This window comes from Hipposideros armiger, unplaced genomic scaffold (assembly GCF_001890085.2).
Source record: "Hipposideros armiger isolate ML-2016 unplaced genomic scaffold, ASM189008v1 scaffold_349, whole genome shotgun sequence".
NCBI lineage: Eukaryota > Metazoa > Chordata > Mammalia > Chiroptera > Hipposideridae > Hipposideros > Hipposideros armiger.
This window is the reverse complement of record NW_017731699.1, coordinates 311,708-335,595: the sequence shown is the minus strand read 5'-3', so window position 1 is coordinate 335,595 and position 23,888 is coordinate 311,708. Positions and strand designations below refer to the sequence as shown.

The 23,888-nt window shown below is 45.7% G+C and overlaps 1 protein-coding gene across 1 annotated transcript in view; it reads left to right on the top strand.

Annotated features, from left to right (window-relative positions):
- The window catches only part of CD101 (CD101 molecule), a 40,881-nt gene extending 17,246 nt beyond the window's left edge, over positions 1–23,635 (top strand). The window contains exons 5-10 of the mRNA XM_019661452.1: positions 757–1,140; positions 1,822–2,226; positions 5,124–5,537; positions 12,612–13,007; positions 13,912–13,924; positions 20,793–23,635. Coding sequence (XP_019516997.1) covers positions 757–1,140; positions 1,822–2,226; positions 5,124–5,537; positions 12,612–13,007; positions 13,912–13,924; positions 20,793–20,994 — 1,814 coding nt within the window. The 3' untranslated portion in view covers positions 20,995–23,635. The remainder of the gene's footprint in view (positions 1–756; positions 1,141–1,821; positions 2,227–5,123; positions 5,538–12,611; positions 13,008–13,911; positions 13,925–20,792) is intronic.
- Positions 23,636–23,888: the final 253 nt, after the last annotated feature.

Sequence of the window (23,888 nt, the reverse complement as noted above, 5' to 3'; positions counted from 1 at the left end):
TGCCTCAAATACATGAACTCCTGAGGTATCTTTGCATTGTCCACAATGCACCCAGCACAAGGCATTGCCTGGGAAGCATTTGATGAATGAATGCCTGCATTTCTACACATCTTGAATTTCCCGTCTGGGAGCCAGGTTTGCACTGATAATTTTACATTGTAGTTCAGATAAAAGAAGGATCTTCCTTCAACAACAACATATATATATATATATATATATATATATATATATATATAATAGTTTTTTATGGTTTTGATGGTAGTATTGTGAACAAAAATCTAGTTTAACAATATTAAGGTTAACAATTTCCCTGCTCAAAACACATAGTAATTAGGGAAAGATAAGGAAGGAGAGGAAGGTCATTTTGAACTGCGAAAGTCAGAATGCCAAAAAAACTAAAACTTAGTAAACACAGTTTCATTGCACGCACCCTAGTTACTCTAACAAAATCTTGCCAGATGTTTTCCCAACTGGATGTGCTTAAGGAATGGCTGGCTTACAAGTCCCTAAAAATAAGGGCAAATTATAAATTGTTTATGTGTCAGTGGGCTCTCCTGATATTCTTTCTGCTGTCTTGTTGCCATGATTTAAGTGTTGAGCAAGTCTTTTTCTTTTTTTTTCTGGGAGTGGTTCAGGAGTCCACAATTTGAATGGTCATAACTTGGTCAATTTCTAATTAATGAGCTCTCACGGTGTTTTAGAAAATTTTTCGTTTACTTGAAATCCTTTTTTCTTCTAAAAACCTGTAATCCACAGCGAGAAGTGTGGCTGTGTCTACCAAGGACAAGCAGCAAGCAGTATGGGAAGGAGAGGGACTAACCCTTCTCTGCAAGGCAGATGGAGCAGAAGGTCTGCTGTCTGTGAGCTGGTGGCACATCCCCCAGGGCCAGACACAGCCAGAGTTTGTGGCTGCCATGGAGCAGGACGGTACCATGCAGCTGGCTGCCTCCTACGGGAAACCCGATAACCACGGCAGCATAAGGCTGGAGAAAAGGGCCTGGGACGCCTTCCAGCTGGAGATCACGTCCACTACCGTCACAGACAGTGGCACCTATGAGTGCAGAGTGTCTGAGAAGACCCAGAACCAGGCCAGAGAGCTAAGCTGGACCCAGAAGATACCGGTCTCTGTGAAATCTCTGCGTAAGTGTCAAAGGAATCCTTTTCTTAACTTACATATCATCAGCACCTTCCATTTGCAGTGGAATTTGTGTGTCACCCTGAATCCCCTCCTTATGGTACATGTGCCCCAGGACACAGAGCATAATCTCTGGCTACCATGTCTGTCAATGGATCTCTAAAGTTTACTCATCTTTATAAAGATCGTCTGATGTAGGGTGCAACCTGTAAGGTGCCGTTCAAAATCGAGTAGACTTATAGAAGAGATATGCCGAGTGGAGCTGAGCCTCATATACTCAGGCTTTTGACAGCTGCAGCCTGGGATTACAGAGTCTCTCTAGCATGTGCAAAAGAGTGTGCTGAACCCATGAGTGGGGGTAAGGGACAGAGGCCATCCACCGGGGCTGAGGAGCGCTCCACCCACTCAGTAGCAGCTGTCTAAGCAGCAGACTGGAGACACACTGCCTGTTTGTTGTCGCTGTTGAGAGCACTCGGAGACGCAGGTCAGCTTTGGAAAACAGAGGTCAGAATTCAGGACAGACTGTCCTGTGAATCAACTGCTAGCCCCCGCCCAAAACACTTGCTACTCCCAATAGTATTTGAATGCACGGGTCAATGTGAAGAGGTGGTAACTAGGAAAAGTTGGCAGTACCATACTTTGATTTGATAAACATTGGAAATTGTGTTTCGCATTCCCACCCACAGAGTCAAGTTTACAAGTTAACCTGATGAGCCGTCACCCACAAGTGAAAGTAACCCACCCCTTTGACCTGTCCTGCGTAGTGGTGGCTGGCTACTCCGACCTTAGGATGCCACTCACCGTGACGTGGCAGTTCCAGCAAGCTGGGTCTCAAGTCATTCACCAGCTTATTCGCATCACCCATAATGGCACTATTGAATGGGGGAATGTTCCATCCCAGTTCCAAAAGAAGACAAAGGTTTCACAGTCTCCACTTCGTTCTCAACTCCTAATCCATGATGCCACTGAGGAGGAGGCGGGGGTGTATCTGTGTCAAGTGGAAGTTTATGACAGAAATTCCTTACGCACAAATGGGCCCGCGAGGGCTTCTGCCATCTCTCACCCACTGAGGATCGCCGTCACTTTACCAGGTAATCACCACTTGAAATTAATCCGTGCTTTTGTTTTTTTAATGGAGGGCGTGGGGATCGAACCAGCAACCTTGGTGTTATGAGCAATGTGCTCTAACCAACTGAGCTAACTGGCCCCCCCGACTCCAAGTCGAGTAGTTATTTCATTCTAGTTGTGGAGGGCACATCTCAGTGGCCCATGGGGTAACTGAACGGGCAACCTTGGTGTTATGAGCACTGTGCTCTTAACCAACTGAGCTAACCCACGGCCCCATCTCTGCTTTAAAAAAAAAAAAATCCTCCCATTTTGGGTAAGTGATAGATTTAAAGCATAAAATACCTTCTCCCTGTGTTTGTACTGTATAAGTAAGTGCCACGTATAAGTGATGTCCAGGCTAACATTGTTAGTATGTGTGGATGGCCATACTGGTTGTTAAAACGTCGAAATACTTTCATACTGGCTAATCATGACTGTTACTCCATGCCCCTTCCCCATCTCCCCATAAGTCCTCACCAGCCAGCAACCCAACGGTTCCACATGGCACAGCAGGGGGCCTCCAGGACCAGCTCCAGTGGAGACGTGCTCTTTCGGACTAGTCCGTCACAGCTCATGCCTTACCAGTCATGAAATGTTTGGGATGTCTCCCCTAGTGGAATGGGTAATAGGAGTTCCATTAGAATACATTTATCTACTTATTTTAATGTGTTAATGTTTAAGAGTTAGAAAATTTATGATTATAGTCAAATGTAATTGACCTTGTTCAGTTGGTAATAGAGCATAGAGGTTAAAAGTAAGACACAACCTAGGCAAAGTTCTACTGGGTCAAGTATCTTCTTTTGTGACTTTTATTCTCTTAGGGCACAGTGTTTAAGAGCCTTTGAAGTCATTTAGATCTGACAAACACTGGATAGCAGCCTAGCTTTGGATGCATCACTTAATCTGTTCAAGCCTTCTTACCTCATCTGTAAATTGCTGATGTGCAGTTTAAAGGTGGTGACTTACATGCACTTTTCACCGTGCACTTATGCGAGCTTAATTGTCCAGCTTCGTCTATACTGCGCTATACTATACTATACTATGGTACAGTACTTGACACACCAAGCAGATGTTCTGATATGGTAGCTATCATCATGCTCTCTGCTGCTGAGCAGTATTTTGGGTAATTGTAATGATCTTTGTTGATTAACTCATGACTTCATTTACTTGTCCTTTCTGTGGATTTTGAAATTGTCAGCCCAAACCTTTCTTCTTGAAACTTCTTTTTTCCTTGGCCTCATGATACAAGAGTTTCGTGGTTTCCTTCCTAACACTCTGACTGCTCCTTCTCATTCTCTTTTGCAGAATTCTCCTCCACTGATCCATTCCTTTGGGTTTCACCCTCAGCTTGCTGCCTTCTCTTTCTATACAGCTTCCTGAAGTGGGCTTATTCCTACCCATGGATTCAACTTATGTGCTGACAACTCCCAAATCCATTATCCTGAAAGGCTTCTCTTCTGATCACCAGACTCACCTATGCAACTGCCTCCCAGACATGTCTGCACTCAATATGTCAAAACATAAACCCACCACTATTATCCCTCCAAAGCTACTCCTTCTACATTGTTCTCTATGTCCCCACCATCCACCTGTGACTTAAGTGGGAAACCTGAGTCATCCACAGCTTCCACATGTCCACCTCGTGTCCAGACTCACATGGCGTGGTATGCAAGGTCCTTTATAATTCGGTACATTTATGTCTTTCCAGCATTATCTCCTTCTACTTTCCATGTTGAACTCCAGGCACTCTGAACTACTTGGGAGTTCCTCAGATACTCTGTGTTCACTCTCACTTTCAAAGTCTTTGTTCAGGTTGCTTCTTCTGTGTGGAATTCCTTCACCCCTCCTCCATCAGACTAATTCCTATTCACCATTAAGGCTTAGCTTAGAGATGCCTCCTCCAGGAAGCCTCCCGACACTCCCATGGTTGGGTTAGGTGGTCCTGGTATGTGCTTTGATAGCCATTTCTGCATATCTCTGTCCTGCTTGGGTGACACAATCCTGTCATCTCTAAGCCTCTGTCCCTGTACTAGTCTCTCCCTCCAGACTGTGAACCCACTGAGGGCAGGTGTCCACAGAGCCTGAACTAGTCTGGCATATGCATAGTATGTACTTAATAAATGCTTATTGAAGGAATAACGACATCAATAAGCAGTTACAAAAGTAGAACCAGTGATGTCAGCAAGAAGTTAGAATAAGGTTTGGAAGCCAGGTTTTATCATTTATCTTTCTGACAAAGCAGAAACGCTGTTGGGGTTAAAGGATAGTTGACTCCATATGTATACGGTATTCCGCAGTTGAGTGGCTGCAAGGAAACCTACAGTTTTAATAGCCGACATACAACTTCCTTTTGTTTGCTCATGTTTGAAGACATACACAAGCAGACTGGCAAACTATGAATCTAGGAATCCTCTGGTTAGTGAACACACAGACAAAGCATTAATAGGACTACTTCCTCTCCATTTGATTTATAAAATGCTACAGAAGCAAAGATGTCTGTGCTTGAATACTGAAGCACTGTCATGTGTGAGAGACTGGACTTTTTTATGTGACCCTTTCTCCCCACTCTGTGCTCCCTTCCTACTCTCCTGGGCAAGGGTAGAATTAGGACCAGAGGATGGAAGTTACGAAGAGGTAAAACTCAGCTTGATATCAGAGAGAACTTTCTAGTAGCCGAGCTGTCCAAAGATGGAATGGGCTTCTGTGTCAGTGAGTTGTTCAGAGGCCAAACAGGCAGTTAGTGGGGCTGCTGGAGATGAAATTCACACATCTGATGGATGTAGGAGGAATTGCTCTAGTTGACCTCTAATGTCCCTTCTACCTTGAAATTCTGTTTTATAACAGTGTAACAAAAGTAACTGTTTCCATTCTTTTAATTTAGAGAGCAAGCTGAAAGTGAATTCAAGCAGTCATGTCCAAGAGATCTCCATCAACTCCAACACTGCTGTGGAATGTAGCATCTTGTCCCAGTCCACTGGAAACCTTCAGTTGGCCGTTATTTGGTATTTCTCTTCTGTTTCCACTAATAATACATCTTGGTTGAGGATCCTGGAAACGAACCAAACCAATGTTGTAAAATATGGGGACGAATTTCACACCCCACGGGAAAAACAAAAATTCCACGCCAAGAAAGTTTCCCAAGACTTGTTTCAGCTGCATATTCTGAATGTGGGAGACAGTGATCAGGGCCAATATCGCTGCTCTGTGCAAGAATGGCTCTTGTCTGCAGACGGCGCTTGGCACAAGCTTGGAGAAGAGACATCAGGTCTGATGGAACTGAAACTCAGGCCCACAGGTAAATCTCGTGAGGATATTCTCACACTTCCTTGTGTAGGATTGCCATCTTCTCTTGGGCAGCTGTTCTGTGGGGTGATCATGTGAAGGTAAAAATATGACCTCCCGTTGCAGGAATAGTGTCTGGTGTTATGAGCAATGTGCTCTAACCAACTGAGCTAACTGGCCCCCCCGACTCCAAGTCGAGTAGTTATTTCATTCTAGTTGTGGAGGGCACATCTCAGTGGCCCATGGGGTAACTGAACGGGCAACCTTGGTGTTATGAGCACTGTGCTCTTAACCAACTGAGCTAACCCACGGCCCCATCTCTGCTTTAAAAAAAAAAAAATCCTCCCATTTTGGGTAAGTGATAGATTTAAAGCATAAAATACCTTCTCCCTGTGTTTGTACTGTATAAGTAAGTGCCACGTATAAGTGATGTCCAGGCTAACATTGTTAGTATGTGTGGATGGCCATACTGGTTGTTAAAACGTCGAAATACTTTCATACTGGCTAATCATGACTGTTACTCCATGCCCCTTCCCCATCTCCCCATAAGTCCTCACCAGCCAGCAACCCAACGGTTCCACATGGCACAGCAGGGGGCCTCCAGGACCAGCTCCAGTGGAGACATGCTCTTTCGGACTAGTCCGTCACAGCTCATGCCTTACCAGTCATGAAATGTTTGGGATGTCTCCCCTAGTGGAATGGGTAATAGGAGTTCCATTAGAATACATTTATCTACTTATTTTAATGTGTTAATGTTTAAGAGTTAGAAAATTTATGATTATAGTCAAATGTAATTGACCTTGTTCAGTTGGTAATAGAGCATAGAGGTTAAAAGTAAGACACAACCTAGGCAAAGTTCTACTGGGTCAAGTATCTTCTTTTGTGACTTTTATTCTCTTAGGGCACAGTGTTTAAGAGCCTTTGAAGTCATTTAGATCTGACAAACACTGGATAGCAGCCTAGCTTTGGATGCATCACTTAATCTGTTCAAGCCTTCTTACCTCATCTGTAAATTGCTGATGTGCAGTTTAAAGGTGGTGACTTACATGCACTTTTCACCGTGCACTTATGCGAGCTTAATTGTCCAGCTTCGTCTATACTGCGCTATACTATACTATACTATGGTACAGTACTTGACACACCAAGCAGATGTTCTGATATGGTAGCTATCATCATGCTCTCTGCTGCTGAGCAGTATTTTGGGTAATTGTAATGATCTTTGTTGATTAACTCATGACTTCATTTACTTGTCCTTTCTGTGGATTTTGAAATTGTCAGCCCAAACCTTTCTTCTTGAAACTTCTTTTTTCCTTGGCCTCATGATACAAGAGTTTCGTGGTTTCCTTCCTAACACTCTGACTGCTCCTTCTCATTCTCTTTTGCAGAATTCTCCTCCACTGATCCATTCCTTTGGGTTTCACCCTCAGCTTGCTGCCTTCTCTTTCTATACAGCTTCCTGAAGTGGGCTTATTCCTACCCATGGATTCAACTTATGTGCTGACAACTCCCAAATCCGTTATCCTGAAAGGCTTCTCTTCTGATCACCAGACTCACCTATGCAACTGCCTCCCAGACATGTCTGCACTCAATATGTCAAAACATAAACCCACCACTATTATCCCTCCAAAGCTACTCCTTCTACATTGTTCTCTATGTCCCCACCATCCACCTGTGACTTAAGTGGGAAACCTGAGTCATCCACAGCTTCCACATGTCCACCTCGTGTCCAGACTCACATGGCGTGGTATGCAAGGTCCTTTATAATTCGGTACATTTATGTCTTTCCAGCATTATCTCCTTCTACTTTCCATGTTGAACTCCAGGCACTCTGAACTACTTGGGAGTTCCTCAGATACTCTGTGTTCACTCTCACTTTCAAAGTCTTTGTTCAGGTTGCTTCTTCTGTGTGGAATTCCTTCACCCCTCCTCCATCAGACTAATTCCTATTCACCATTAAGGCTTAGCTTAGAGATGCCTCCTCCAGGAAGCCTCCCAACACTCCCATGGTTGGGTTAGGTGGTCCTGGTATGTGCTTTGATAGCCATTTCTGCATATCTCTGTCCTGCTTGGGTGACACAATCCTGTCATCTCTAAGCCTCTGTCCCTGTACTAGTCTCTCCCTCCAGACTGTGAACCCACTGAGGGCAGGTGTCCACAGAGCCTGAACTAGTCTGGCATATGCATAGTATGTACTTAATAAATGCTTATTGAAGGAATAACGACATCAATAAGCAGTTACAAAAGTAGAACCAGTGATGTCAGCAAGAAGTTAGAATAAGGTTTGGAAGCCAGGTTTTATCATTTATCTTTCTGACAAAGCAGAAACGCTGTTGGGGTTAAAGGATAGTTGACTCCATATGTATACGGTATTCCACAGTTGAGTGGCTGCAAGGAAACCTACAGTTTTAATAGCCGACATACAACTTCCTTTTGTTTGCTCATGTTTGAAGACATACACAAGCAGACTGGCAAACTATGAATCTAGGAATCCTCTGGTTAGTGAACACACAGACAAAGCATTAATAGGACTACTTCCTCTCCATTTGATTTATAAAATGCTACAGAAGCAAAGATGTCTGTGCTTGAATACTGAAGCACTGTCATGTGTGAGAGACTGGACTTTTTTATGTGACCCTTTCTCCCCACTCTGTGCTCCCTTCCTACTCTCCTGGGCAAGGGTAGAATTAGGACCAGAGGATGGAAGTTATGAAGAGGTAAAACTCAGCTTGATATCAGAGAGAACTTTCTAGTAGCCGAGCTGTCCAAAGATGGAATGGGCTTCTGTGTCAGTGAGTTGTTCAGAGGCCAAACAGGCAGTTAGTGGGGCTGCTGGAGATGAAATTCACACATCTGATGGATGTAGGAGGAATTGCTCTAGTTGACTTCTAATGTCCCTTCTACCTTGAAATTCTGTTTTATAACAGTGTAACAAAAGTAACTGTTTCCATTCTTTTAATTTAGAGAGCAAGCTGAAAGTGAATTCAAGCAGTCATGTCCAAGAGATCTCCATCAACTCCAACACTGCTGTGGAATGTAGCATCTTGTCCCAGTCCACTGGAAACCTTCAGTTGGCCGTTATTTGGTATTTCTCTTCTGTTTCCACTAATAATACATCTTGGTTGAGGATCCTGGAAACGAACCAAACCAATGTTGTAAAATATGGGGACGAATTTCACACCCCACGGGAAAAACAAAAATTCCACGCCAAGAAAGTTTCCCAAGACTTGTTTCAGCTGCATATTCTGAATGTGGGAGACAGTGATCAGGGCCAATATCGCTGCTCTGTGCAAGAATGGCTCTTGTCTGCAGACGGCGCTTGGCACAAGCTTGGAGAAGAGACATCAGGTCTGATGGAACTGAAACTCAGGCCCACAGGTAAATCTCGTGAGGATATTCTCACACTTCCTTGTGTAGGATTGCCATCTTCTCTTGGGCAGCTGTTCTGTGGGGTGATCATGTGAAGGTAAAAATATGACCTCCCGTTGCAGGAATAGTGTCCACCTACACAATGACCTTAGGACCTTGTAGCCCACAGTGTAGGCGAGGGTCACTTAAGGTGAGTCAGTCTGAGGTGTCAAGGAGACTGGATGGGAACAAGATCCCTTTGATTGGTTGGCTGATCAGCCTGGCAGCCTGGTCTCTGCAGCTCTACCCAGGGTATCGTATCTCCAGATCTCTGTAATAACAAGCTGTGTCACTCCACTGGGGCTTTATTGTAATTTGGCAGAGAAAGAGTCATACGAAGCGTATTTCTCCCACTGTGAACAGAAACTGTACAACTCTACAGGGATGTGTGGAGAAATTGCTTTTCAACATTGGGCTGCCTAAACAGAAGGCGAAGAAGAGTAGTTAACCATTGGAATGGCTTACTAAGGAATCTCCTCTTCCTCAGGAGATCTCTAAAAATGTAACGGAAGTGCCATCCACTTGCATTGGTCTAAGAGTGCTGCGGTCTAAATGTGGGCAGCGTTGCATAGCTCTCTCAGTCTTGGTGATGTCACCTCTAATGTTGATTAAAATTAAATGAATGTCAGGCTAAGGTTTGGGAACTGGAGAAGATCCAACAGCATAATGCAAATAAGTTAATCTAGTTTGGCACTTAAAATTCTATTTTCAATGTAGCATCAAAAATAAGATTATAATAAGCACGATTGTGTGTTGGGCACTTAGGGATACAAAGATGTAAGGCACAGCTCTTGCCTGAAGAAGCTCTCAGTCTGCTGGGGGAGCAGGGATCCCCTCTGGCTCCCCTTCTCCGTGTTCTTCAGGCCTTCCTTCCTCTCTCTGCTGAATATGGGTATTCCTCAGGGATAGACCCTGGGTCCATTTTTCTTCGTATTCTCTGCATTTGATTTTTTTTCTTAACCACTACCTTTGGTTTCTACACAGTCACCTTCAGTGAAATAGCTCTAGGTCTTTACTCGTAGCCCTGATCTCCTGAGCTCTAGGTTTTTGTTTTTCCTTTTTCAAACTTTATTGGGGAACAGTGTGTTTTTTCCAGGACCCATCAGCCCCAAGTCAAGTTGTCTTTCAGTCTTAGTTGTGGAGGGCGCAGCTCAGCTCCAAGTCCAGTGGCTGTTTTCAATCTAGTTACGGGGCATGCAGCTCACCACCCCATGCAGGAGTCGAACCGGCAACCTTGTTATTAAGAGCATGTGCTCTATGGGCCAGCTGAGTGGCTCAGTTGGTTAAGAGCGTGAGCTCTGAGCAACAGGGTTGCCGGTTCGATTCCCACGTGGGCAAGTGAGCTGCACCCAAGCTGAGCTGCCAACAGGTGGCAGGATGCCGGTTCGACTCCCACATGGGATGGTGGGCTATGCCCACCCACAGCTAAGATTGAACATGGCACTTGAGCTGAGCTGCCGTGAGCTGCCGATGGGTGGCCGGATGGCGACTGGACTTGGAGCGGAGCTAGCTGTGCCCTCTGCAACTAAGATTGAAGGACAACAGCTTGGCTGTTCCCATTCCCCAATTCCCCAACAGTGTTCCCCTTCCCCAATTCCCCAATAAAAATCTTTTTAAAAAAGAGAGCACACGTGCTCTAACCAACTGAACCATCCATTGGCTCAGCGGCAGCTCAGCTGAAGTTGTTCTCTTCAATCTAGTTGTAGGGGAGTGGAGGGCGGGGGCGCAGCACACCATCCCATGCACGAATAGAACTGGCAACGCTGTTGCTCAGAGCATGCACTCTAACCAACTGAGGCTCCCGGCTGCCCCCTGAGCTCCAGCTCTTTCTACCCACCTGCCTGTTGGACGTTCCTACGTGGATGCCTCAGAGTCTCTCACACCCAGCATGTTCCAAATCGAATTTATCCTCTCTGCCATCCCACACGTCTCATGCACACATTCGTATTGTCCATCTGTGTGGCTGGCATCCCTTCCTCCCAGTTGTGCAAGCCCAATATTGCCAGTGTGTGCGTGCTCCTTTAAGGAGGCAGCCACTTCCGATCTTGTCAGTGCTTCCTAGTCAGAAATGTGGGCCCAGCATTGCCTGGTCTTTTCATATATCAAAAAATGCCTACATTTTTTTCTGGTGACATCACTCAATTTAAGAATGTTCACAACTAATTCAAATGCTCTTAAAATCTTGAGGGTGTCAAATAACACATATCTGAGTGTGGCTGGCTGGGCATGGTACAGAGTTAAGGAAGAGCCCCCAGGGAAAGATACTGAGAAGGGCTGGTCAGAATTGTAGGAGGGACAATTAAATCAAAAGAGGAGAGGATTTCATGAAGAAAATGAACTTCCGTGACAAAAACCACAGAGAAGACAAAGAAAGACTAGAGGGGTTTTTGAGCAGGGAAATTGGGCCGTTATTGCAAGCACTGGGCAGAGTAGAGAGATGGGATTAGAAGGCTGATTGCAGTAAAGTAGGGGGGAATTTGAGGGGAGGAAGCAGATAAAAATTAGCTTATCACATAAACTAATATTTCACATGCTTTGCCATGAAGAGAAGGAGAGAGTAAAGATGGTAACTAAAGAGAATCCAGGATCAGACAAAGTTGTCCTTGTAAAGAGAGCCTGACAAATGTGTTTGTAGTAGAGTTGAAATTTAGTGTGTGCTATAATTTCTTCATTTTGTTTGTAACTACTCTGGCTTTCATTCTAAGTCTTCACCTGCTGGTTAGCAGGAAAATTTTTTTCGAAAGTAAATGTCAAAATCTGTTTAAAACTTATTCTAATCCAATAATTTATTCTCCTTGAGTGGTGTTCTAACACTTGTATAAAAATATTCAGTTTCTTGGATAGCCTTCTCCTTCAGTGCATGGGAGGAGGATAATTTGCTAAAAATGAGGGGTAGCGATGGAATACACGACTTAAGAGGAAGGCTGGAAATTTTTTTTTTAAATAAATTTTATCAGGGAACAGTGTGTTTTTCCCAGACCCATCAGCTCCAAGTCAAGTCATTGTCTTCAATCTAGTTGTGGAGGGCGCAGCTCAGTGGCCCATGTGGGGATCGAGTCAGATCAGCAACCTTGGTGTTATGAACACTGCGCTCTAACCAACTGAGCTAATTGACCACCCAAGGACTGGAAATTTTGAATGGTCCCTCTGGGAAGTAGAAGTGAGAGATGACCAGGGAGAAGTAAAAACAGCAGGGGAGAGCACCCACCGAAGCTGGGTGGTTTTCAGTGGCAGGTCCAGCAGACAAGAAGTAGGGCTAAAGGAAGGACATGGCTTGCTTGATTCATAGCAGAGAATTTTCTATCAAATATGGCAGAGGACAGGGGCCAAAGAAACATGTTAAACATGAAGTTCCTGATATCTGAAGATTACAAGATGGCATCTCCGCAACGAGAACTAGATTTTCCTAAATATTGTTTTTTGTTCTTTAATTTTATTGGGGAACAGCCATGGTCATTGGTTACACATTGCTTTCATGCTACAACGGCATAGTTGACTTTTTTAAGGAAGGCATAGCTCACAGTGGCCCATGTGGGGATCGAACCGGCAACCTTGGTGTTATCAGCACCATGGTCTAGCCAACTGAGCTAACCGGTCACCACCAAGAACTAGATTTTTCAGAGGAGGTGTCCAATCTAAAAATCTGAGTTCTTCCCTCACTTGCTGCCATTTTATTTCCTAGGAAGTAAAGTACGCGTCTCCCGAGTGTACTGGACAGAAAATGCTACCGAGCACAGAGAGATGGCCATCCACTGCAGCCTGGAGAGCTCCGGCAGCTCGGCCTCCCTGTTCTCTGTGATGTGGTACCGACACAGAGAAAATTCTGGAAGTGAAATGCTGGTGCACCTGCAGCATGATGGCTTGCTGGCGTATGGTAAAGAGGGACTCCAGCGTCACCTGCACTGTTACCGTTCGTCCCCGACAGACTTTGTCCTGAAGCTTCACCGGGTGGAGATGGGGGATGCTGGAATGTACTGGTGCAGGGTGACAGAGTGGCAGCTCCATGGCCCTCCAAGCAACTGGGTCAACCAAGCATCAGATGAGTCACAGCACATGGTGCTCACGGTGCTGCCTTCAGGTAAGCAGGGGTTAACCTGCCATGGCTCGTGGTCAGGAGAGATTTTGTCTCCCCTCCCGCTTTCCCACCAGGCTGTATTTTGCTCCTTCGTCGGGCTGAAAACAATTTCAGACTTCCTCAGAAAATGACCCTGCCATTTCCCTCAATAGTAACTCAGTTGGACACACCAGGCCTACCTGAGGTTTTGGCATAGACGCTGAAATGTCAGGGGCGTCTAGATGCTCCCCATTTCGCCTCCCAAAGAAAGAAAGAAACAAACAAACAAATAAGCCCTCAACATGATATCCCTTTAAACAACAAAACAACGTTTGAAGCTGACATCCTTACCTCTTGGCTGGCTCTGGAATCTCAGGACGCTGCTCTGCCATAGGAGTGGGAATGAGGGGAGAGGGACATGGTGACTCTCCGTTTGACCTGGGAGAACCAACAGCAGCTCCATCTAAATGCTCCCCGAGTCAGAAACAAAGCAAAACAAACAAGTAAAACCTTTCTCAATGAATAAGTGACCAGTTTCTTATCTCTCCTGGGACTTTGATGAGGACGGTGTATCCCCTGATTGCACCTTGAAAGGCATTTAAGAATGGAGTGAGTGCACCCTGTCAGCCATGTTTACAGGCTCCAGCAAGGACCCAGACCTGCCCAAGGATGAATGACCCTTCTCTGTGTGGGAAGGTCGTCCTATTCAGCTGAGTGCACAGCTTCAGGAGGGATGTGGAACAGGAGATTGTGGAGGAGAAGAGGGAACCCTTCTAGCCAGTGCAGTGCCAAGCATATAATAGGCACTTATTAAGCATTTGTTAATGAAAGCAAAAATTTCTCCAGCCAGACCAGTAAATCTTTCCTGGCGATGAAATAGCTAGCAGATGTTCGTTCTCTGAGCCACTTCCTCCTGGTGGCGTTGAAGGAGAAGGTGAGAGGTGAGTTATACACTAAACTTACCATGGAAAAGGGCCATTGGAGAGGTAGAGGCGTGGTCTCAGTTCCGTAGACCTTTCCAGAACACCAGCTAGCTTTGGTGACACTCCTTAGGAGGGAAAGAGTGCTGCCGAGAACATAGGGATGCTTCTGAGAAGTGGGGAGAGTGGCAGCCCAGTTATCCCAGCAAGGCTTCTAGAGTGGAAGTCAGAGTGCTCTGATTTGGTCCCTGGGGGCCCATCATCCTCTTCTCCTGTCCAGTCTGCAGCAGGAATTTCCCCCCAGGCCTCCAGGCAGTATTTTTCTTCCTATCACCTTTCTTCCATTTCAACAATTATAGCAAGTCCTATCCCCCCATACATTCCATCCACGTCTTCCCAATGGAATTCCTAGGCTCTGTAGAATCGACAGTTTTAACAGTAGAATAGCTAGATAATAACTGTAAAAAGTATATATTCTGTAACTAGAAAGCACATCTTTGAGCCAGATGGGATCCTTCATGCCATGTACATACTGTTCATCTTTGTGGAATCCTTATAAAACAGGTGTAAGGTTTTGAACAGAGGAGCCCTGGAAAGGAAATGTTAAAAATTGAGTGGGGTTTATATCCTTCTCATTGGCAGAAGCTTGAAAGCCTGTGCCATGACAACCTGGGGGTTTTCATTATAAGGACAGTTAAGGGCTCCCAACGAAATCCTTGTAATATGGTATCTCACTTTCTCTACCTGGGTGTGCCTTTCTGGCAGCTGGGGAGGCAGTGTGGGGAGGTGAAAAATTTCAGGATTGGGAATCAGACAAGCCGAGGCTCTACCGCCTGCCTGCTAGCTATGAAAGCAAGTATCTAGCAGAGCCCCCGGAATATTGTAAGTGCTCAACAAATGTTAACTCCTTTCCTCTTATGCCTCCAAACATCACACACACACACACACACACACACGTATGTACATACATACATACATATGTATATGTCCATTTATGTAACAAAATATTTTAATTTGTTCAATAAATAACTACAGGAGGCTGTAAGGACACAAAACCATGTATTACGGAGTCTGTCCCCACCGAGCTCAGAGTCTGGTGGGGACATGAAGCCCAACCTGAGAAGTCTTGCCAAAGAAGTCATCTCATGATGCTACAGGGGGACCAGAGGCAGGGCCAGGGAGAAGGGCTGGGTGGGGAGGAGGTCTGGGAAGGTTCCCCAGAGTACGGGGCCTATAAAAAAAAGAAACCTATTTTAGGAAAAGGAAAGGGTATGTCAGATGGTCATAGAAAGGGTATGATGGCCAGACACGAGGGAGGGTCCAGATCTCAAATGTGTCGTGCATAGAAAGCTAAGGAAGGTGAACTTTATCATGAAAGTTGCGTATCGCCATTGAACAAGATCAAGCAAGGGAAGGATGCATGAGATTTTAGAAAGCTCCCCACTAGGAGCGGTGATGGTGATAAACTGGAAGGGAGGCAGACGCAGGGCAGGGAGAACTATTTGATATTGATCGTAGAATCCAGAGGAGACAAGACAAAGGCCTGAATGAAGGCAGTGCCCGTGAGGGCTGAGCATAGGACAGGAAATCAGTATTAGGAGGTGTATTCCTAAGGATTTAGAGACGATCAGATGTATGTGGGGAAGGGGGGATAAATGAGAGAGGGGAGGCTCGAGGATGAACATCAGGTTTCTGGCCAATGTGGATGGTGGGGGCATTCTCTAAATGAAGTAGTACAGGAGAAAGGGCTGAAGGGGGAGATTAGTTCAAGTTTGAACACGTGGCTAGACCTGAGTTTGGAGGGCCTGTGAGTTATCTAGGGAGAGCTGCCCAGTAGACATTGGGAACTTCCAAATGAGACCTTTGCCAGACTGCTAGATTAGATGCCACCAATTTAAAGCCAACCATGATGCCCAGGGATGGACCCCTGAGATACCCCACCATTTTTTTTAAATCAGGGGAACCTGTGAAGGAGAATGAAGGGGTAGCCGAGGAGAACCAGGGTTTGGTGGTAGCACAGAAACCAAAGGTAGAGAGGGGATCAAGAGGGAAGCGAGAGCCAACAGGCTCAACTATTGCAAAGAGGTCAGTTAAGCTAAGAATGGAAACATATCCACTGGATTTAACAACATGGGGCAATTGCAGAAAAGTAATGAGGGAAGGCAGACTGAATGAAAGAGATGGAGCATCACGTGCAGATTACACTTAAGAGCTTTAATGTAAAGGGAAAGAGACAACAGTAACAAGTGGCAAGAGGTGTCGGTGAAACTTTGCTTTTGGTTTGATGATGGTTGGGACTTGAGAGCGTTTACATTCTAGAGGGGACAGAGCCAGTGGAGAGGAAGAAGATGAAGAGGAAGAGAACAGATAAGAGGGACCATCCAACATCTTGCATGAACACATACCGCCTCCTGACTGGAGTGCCCCTCCATGCCAGCTTTCCCTGGTCAACGTCTACTCAAACTTCACCTACCGACTTCACTTTCTGAGTTGACTTACCTTATTCTCTTAGTCATCACACCTGTTTAACATCCATTGCACTGTTCAACTGTACATTCTGAGACGGCAGAGACTCTGAGACTCTCGTTCCCAGCACTAGCCTAGGGCCTGGTACATACATAGAAGATGCTCGAATCATAGTGTACTGGCCCTCCTGGGAAGGACCAGCTCTGTGTCATAATGAAGTCCAGGTCAAACATAATACACTACCAATTCTCGCTTCACAAAAGGTTTTCTACCACCCCTATTCGGCGATTCTAGGGTGGGTTAGTTTAGGACTCCATGATAAAACTATGGACCCTATGGTTCAAGTGAAGGCAGAAAAGTTAAGAGGCATTTCCCTGGGGGAACGGACCTTGCGTTTTCTTCTCCATCGTCCTTCCTTAGCTATGACTAAGCCAAAGCAGGAGGTCCAGTTACCTGGGTCTTTTAACCTCATCCTCAGACCCCAGACGTAAATGTCTTATTCTCAAGATTCTCTGTGATTAATTAAGAGGCAAAACGATAGGGCTTTCTGGGGACTGGATTATTTGTAGTAGTATGGTTGTTTGTTACTATTTCCTAGCTTTTATTGGGGTAAGGATATATTTAGAAAGTGAATCCTCAAAGGAAACATGTGCCCCTCCCACACTGAAGTTTCTGGAGAGACCATGCCATTTACCCATCGTACCTCAGTGCCTCCACCAGGGCCTGACACATAGCGCTCAGCAAATGCTTGATGAAAGAATGAGCAAGTGAGTCTTCCATGGGTAGAAACAGATTGCTGTCAGGGGGTTCACTTGTTTTGGGATGCATTTGCTTCCGGGGAGGTGGCCCTACTTTTATTTCATGGCAGGAGCCAACTCCCCTACATGGCATAGTCAGCTGCCCAAGTTTTGGTTGGGGTGGGGGAGGAGTTGGTAGCCCCCTGATTATCCTATACCTTTCTCCTTCTGAAGTCAGTATTTCTATGGTAATATCAAGAAGGACCTCATGATGTGTTTGGCTGTGGGTGGAAGCACGTTATAAACTACACCTCATGATGAAGTGTTCTCATTACATTTTTGGCTCTGTCTTGAAGGCCTTGTACTTTGAGCTTTGGGCACTTACTCAGATTAATTCAAAATGCCAAACCTTAATGGTTTTGAATGTCACTAATTCTAATCCAGATATGGATGAGAGGCAGATGGTGGGAAATGGTGACTGTGGAATCAGAGCAAATACTGTCCTCCCAGGACGGGTAATTTAGAAGCGCTGGAGCTGACAGTTGCTAGCTGTTGGCTAGTCCAGCACTGTGAAGAGCACGCTTTGCTGTCCTTTGATGGTAGATTGTTGTAGGCGGAGCAGCCTCCTCCCCATTAAGATAGCCAAGCCCTCTGGCAGTCCCTTCGCATTGAAGGTTAGAGTCTACGTGGCAGAAAAGCTAAGTACCAGAGTTCTTTCCGCCTTCTGTGCGCCTGCCCCATTGCCCCATCATCACTCCGTCATCCAGCAGTAGTGATACGTGGGTGCTGTGACTCTCGCCTCCCAGTTATCTGTCTCCCCTAACTGGAAAAGGAAGCCAGAGCCTTCTAAGCAAGTACTGGACTCTCAGCTGAGTGTCACCCAGTCCTGTGAGCAGAGGGCTCAGAGATTTAAGGGAGAGACCTGACATGATTGAACATGACCAAGCCTGTGGCCCCTGAGGGAGGAATCAGCAGGTGCAGCTATACCCAGTCTCTCGGAAGAGTGCTGCCTGTGATTTTCCTGACTTTCTCAGTAGTATTCTGGCTGATATTTATTCTTCGCTGACTTAACAAGTGCACTAGGCACTATGTTAAGTGCTTTATTATGTATTATCTAATCACAGTGCTGGAAATTATTATCCTATTTTGATTGATGAGGAAACTCATGATTAGAGAGAGGATAAGCAACTTGTCCAATCTCAATAGTGGTAAGTAGAAGAGCCGGGATTTGAACCCAGCTCTCTTCAAGATGTAGTAGATGCCCAATCACTACTCTGCACTTGAGTAGTGTGAATTATCAAGGCCGATACTCTTACCCACTGGTCTCCAGCTCCATTCTCTCAGCATCAGTGTCTGTACCTCCTTCTTAACCATCTGTCTCCAAATGGATTCAGATAAGACCTGGGAGAATTACTGTCAAGCAGGGCCTTGGAGACAGGGCTCAAGTAGGATGTGGAGAGGGGGCGATAAAGGATTTAAAATTTAGCTTCCTTATTGCCCAGCCGTTCAAAAACAAAAACGAAATTTAAGATGGAGAATATAAATGAGACCAGAGAAAATTCAGGCAACAACTGCAGCTCCTTGCCAGCCCTGGTCAGAGCTGCCAGCCTCATGTTCAGTGTTGATTGTTACTCTGTGTCACAAGATGGCAGCCGCCCCTGGGTTCCTGTGTGTGGAATTCACTCGTGCAGTTGATTCATTCATCAGTCTCCACTGATGACCTATGGACAAAGTGCTGCATAAATCAAAAGATGCGTAAGTCAAAGGACCTGTCCTCCAGGAGTTCACAGTGCAGGAGTTGGACCACTGTTGAGATTCTTTCTTGACTTCCAACAGAGACATTCTTCAAGGTGCAAAATGCATCAGGAATGCTTAAAGTGGAATTCTTCCAGAATGAGATTGGTCAAAATGACCTCAAAACCTTGTGGTTTCATCTCTAAGAGCCTGTAATCCCAGGAATCTTACAGCTTAACCTTTGAAGAAGAAATTGCTTCCATTGTTACAATTTTCCAATGCAAGCACAGCTACCNCCGGACCCTCAGCTTCACTCTTGAATAAGGGTTACTGGCTCTGTCCAATATCAGCTCATAACACACATACCTCTAAGTTTCTCACTTGAAACTTTTTTTCCTGATGGAGGGAAGGTATTCAGTGGAGTGTTAAGTATGGAGGATTCAAATGGAGTAAACCACGAGACGCCCCACCTGGCGACAGAAGGCTAAATGGCAACTGTGATATTTATTGTAGTAAACTTTCCACACAAAAGAAATAGTCAACATTTGAGCCTTCATCTGAAGTAAGCTTCAGCGAGGTACAATTGAGGCTGCTAACTACCCCCGTTAGGGTCTTCCATTTGGACTTTTTGCCCCTTTTAGATGATATGCCCAATGAATACATCAGTAATTTAGTAGTCGAGAATGTGAGCTCTGGATTTAGACAGCTTAGGTTCAAATCCCGATGACATCACTCACGGGCTGTGTAGTCTTTGGCAGTTAATCTCTCTTTGCCTCAATTCCTTCACCTATAAAATGAGGATCATACCCATTTGCTTCATAGGGTTTGTTGTAAGGATTATGAGAGATTTACATGTAAAGGAGTTAGAACTCATAAATATTTAGTATCATCATTATCATTATTGACATCTGTGATAAGCGGCCATTTTAATCCTTTCGACTCCTGAAAAGGAAACCAATACCTGCATTTTACTATCCAATTCTTAACATGATAGTGGAGAGAACAGGGCATGAGGATGAAATGGGAGCATGGGCTTGGTCACAAAATGGGATCATTGCTTGGGTCCTATTAGTCTAAAAGACTAATTTAGGGAAGGGTAAGTCAAGTTTTGGGAAAGAGTCAGGGTATCAAGGCAACGTGGAGAGAGGAACGTTTGGATAAAATTGTCTGAGTGCTTTACGGTTAAATGAGAAGCCAGGATAGTTTAACCCGGGAGTTCCAAGTGAAAATATATAAATATATGGGAGTTAATGGGAAATGAAGTCACCAGAGACTCCGATCCTGAGGTACTTTACACCTGTATTAATTAGCTAATTCAATTTACATGTAGATGTGAGTGCAAATGGCACATTTGCAAAAACAAATGTTATGGCAGATAGCAAATAGTTAGCTTGGGAATTTGTATTAGTCTGCTCAGGCTGCCGTAACAAAATACCATAGACTGGGTGGGTTAAATAACAGAATTTTGTTTTCTCACAGTTTGGGAAGTCCCAGATCAAGGTGCCAGCTGACCGACAAGGGCCCTCCTTCTGGGTTATACACTGCCAATTTCTCACTGTGTCCTCACATGGCAGAGAGGGAGAGGAGAGGGAGAGGGAAAGAGGGAGGGAGGGAGAGAGACGGAGAGAGGGAGGGAGAGAGAAGGAGAGAGGGAGGGAGAGAGATAGGCTGGCTCCTTGGTGTCCCTTCTTATAAGGGCACTAATCCCATAATGAGGGGCCCACCCTTGTGACTCCTCTAAACCTAATTATTTCCCAAAAGCCCCATCTCCAAATGCCCTCACATTGAGAAGTAGAGCATTAACATATGAATTTGGGGGACAAAATTCAGCCCACAGCACTTAGGTAGAGTATACAACAACTTAAACACAAAACCATTCAAGTGAGCAGAATTGCCCCACTTAGCCATCCTCCAGCTCTGCCGTCAGAAACAGGTGATTGCTAAAGTGGCAGGAATGGTGTCANCTGCCCCTTCCTGGTGTTCATTGTCCTGCTCGGTTCCCTCCTCTGCTTATACTGGAAGGCCAGGAAGTTGTCAGCACTGAGTCTAAACGCCCAGAAAGACAAGGCTTTCTGGATGGACTTGACAGGGGCTACAGACAGGCCCACCGACAGAAGGGGAGAGGAAGAGGGAGAGGAAGAGGGAGACAACTGAATCCTAGAGGCACCTGCAACACTGTGGGAAAAGTGCGGACTTTGCACTTGGGCTGACCGGGGTGTGAGCGAACCCTGGTTCTGCCCTTCTCTGTGCTTGTGGCCTTGGGTAAGTTACCTAGGAATCAGAGGGGACATTTACTGAGCACGGATGTGGTGCCGGGCACTGCTACGTGTGTCTGTGTGTGACCTCATCTACCCCTTGCATCCCTCCCAGGAGCTAGATGGCATCATTACCCTGTTTTCTGTTCATCACGCCTCCTGGAGGCTCGGGTTCCCCATTTGTGGGGAGAGAAGTCCCGCCCTTCCGCAGCCTCTGGGGATTAAACGAGACCCTGTGGCCAAACCCGGGGGAGACTTCCCTCTCTGCTCTCCTCCTCTTACATCACCGATTCCCTGGAAAACACCAGCGTCCACGCTTGTTCCAGGTCGTCTTTTGCCTCCAGATAAGAGGAGTAAGAAAAGGCCTGATGTCTGCAACGCGATGCCCTTCCTGCCATCAAATCTGCCTCCAAAAAAAAAAAAGGTGACTTCCTCCAAGACAGAAATCCAGTTTTCTTCCTCTATCCCATCTATAAATGCCACTCAAGGGCAAGCTCTGTCTGCATAGTAGGCCCTTAATCAATATTGGTTCTTTGATGAAATATAAAGCATTTTGTAGCCTGAGTTTCTTTCTTTCTATTTCTCTATAAGACATACTAAGTCATTGCTAAAGAAAACTTTTTTTTTCTTTTTTTTTAAATTTTGCAACAGTGCTCCAGTCAGCCCTCCACTGTCTCATATTCCCCCTTCCTCTCGACACCAAAAGGGCCATCTGGCTCCTGGTGCTTAGCCAAAGCTTTATTCTCTTTGACCTGACAGTGCTAGGTGTTAGGAAAGGGTGTTGTGGCAGTTATTTGGGGGAAGAGGGGTCAACAGTGCTGCCATCCCCTCCCCCTCCAGCAGGAGCTAAGAGTTCAGGGGGAGCAGTGGGTCAAGCATGGTTCCTCAGTATCCCCTGTTCTCAGCCAGGAGAAGTCCTGGGGGTGGGGGTATGGGCAGTGTCATGGCTTAAGGCTTTTAACAACTGTCCCCCAGGAGATAACAACTGACCCCTCTGGCCTGAGGTCCTTTCACCTTTGTTTCAAAAGCTGCTCAGGCTCTGTCATAGGCAGCAATGAAAATCAATCAGTGTCACCTAACAGACTTGAGAAAACACCTCTATTTATTATCTATGTGACCAACAGCATTGCTTTAACACTCGGTAATTTGCATTTCCACGGAGAGCAATTTATTTTTAATTATTTTATCGGGCGAATGCATCCTCTCCAAACATAATTAGTTCCTGTGCAAGGGGATTATTGGTGGCTATGAGAACTCCCACAGTAGACCTACCTACCAGTTCCTCCAATCCATCTTTCTTTATGGCCTCATTTGAGATACTCCAAATGTTTCCTTAAACTTGGCAACACATTAGATTCTTCTCTCTCAGGCGAGGGAGTACATTTGTCAGAAAACAAAGCTAACCGTTAAGACTTCTTAGAACGTATGCTTACCTCCTCCCACTCCCTACCCGTTTTTCTAGAAACCTGCATTTTAATTGGAATATTGAAGGAAGGAGAGTAGAACAGAACCCAGCCAGAGAATCAGAATCAATTCTGGGGCTGTGCCCTTCCCCTCTTCGCCTGGATACCGCCTTCAACTCTTAGCTCCACCACCCCTTTTTCGTGTTTAAATCCAGCACAGAGATGCACAGACCAGACACTCAAATTTCCAGCTGCTCCCCACAGAGCAGATCTTGGGAATGACCGTTTCCCGGGGAGCAGCCCTTGTGGGCACTGGGGTGGGTGTGAGGGGTCCAGTGGTGACTCAGGCAGACACAGGTCCGCTTCTCTGGGGTTGTCACCTTGTTTGTTCTGTACCCTTTCCATGGGATCTGGAGCTCCTTAGATTTTCTAAGGAGCCACATTTACACTCCTTTGGCCCATAGTAAGTGTTCAGGTGACTAAAAGCCCACAGTCTTCTTTTTTCTTTTTGAAACTTCTAGAATAAAATTTGTTTTCACCCAACTCAGTAGATAGTTACATGAAACCTCTTCTGGCTCCAGTTACGTATGTGTTCATTTTCGTTGTTAAAACTTAATGGAGAACTTCCCTTGGACGCGTTGATTTCCACTTACCTATCCTGTGTCACCACCTGGTTTTCCTTTGAGCTTCTTGTGTTATAAATCCTCCTTGGTGACAGGACAAACCTCTGTCTCAGGAGATGGCTATCTACACAGCCCCAGGGCCAAAGATGGTCCACCACCGTCTGTTTTTTTAAAACGCTGATTGTTGGAATACAGCCACTCCCATTTGCCTACGTAGTCTCTGTGGCTGCTGTCCTGACAATTTGGTAGAGCTGAGGGGTTGCCACAGAGACCGCGTGACTGCAAAGCCCAAAATGTTTGCTCTCTGGCCCTTTATGGAATAGTTTGCCCACCGTGCTATTAGTGGCTGATGTTCTGTCTGTCTTAGCCAGGTATTATATTCCTGGGAAACTTGATTTGACTTGTTATATCTGTGTCCATTATATATCTGATTAATAAGTAATCTTAAGGACCGGCGGAGTGGCGCGATGGTTAAGCCCTGGCTTGGGACGCCAGAGGGCCCCGGTTTGGATCCCACATATGAGGGCCAGTGACACTGCCCTCTACAGCTAAGATGCTGAACAACAGCTCAACCTGGAGCTGGGCTGCTGTGAGTCGCCGGCACGGCGTAGGCTGCAGCCCCTGTGGCAGTGGGTTGTCATGGGCTACCGTGTGTAGCCAGCAGCCAGTGTGAGAGGCCAGCAGCCGCAGTGAGTGGCCGTCCAGAAGCCGGCGACTGATCTGCCTCACCCCGGAAGAGCGCAATGATGGTGCCAACTTGGGACAGT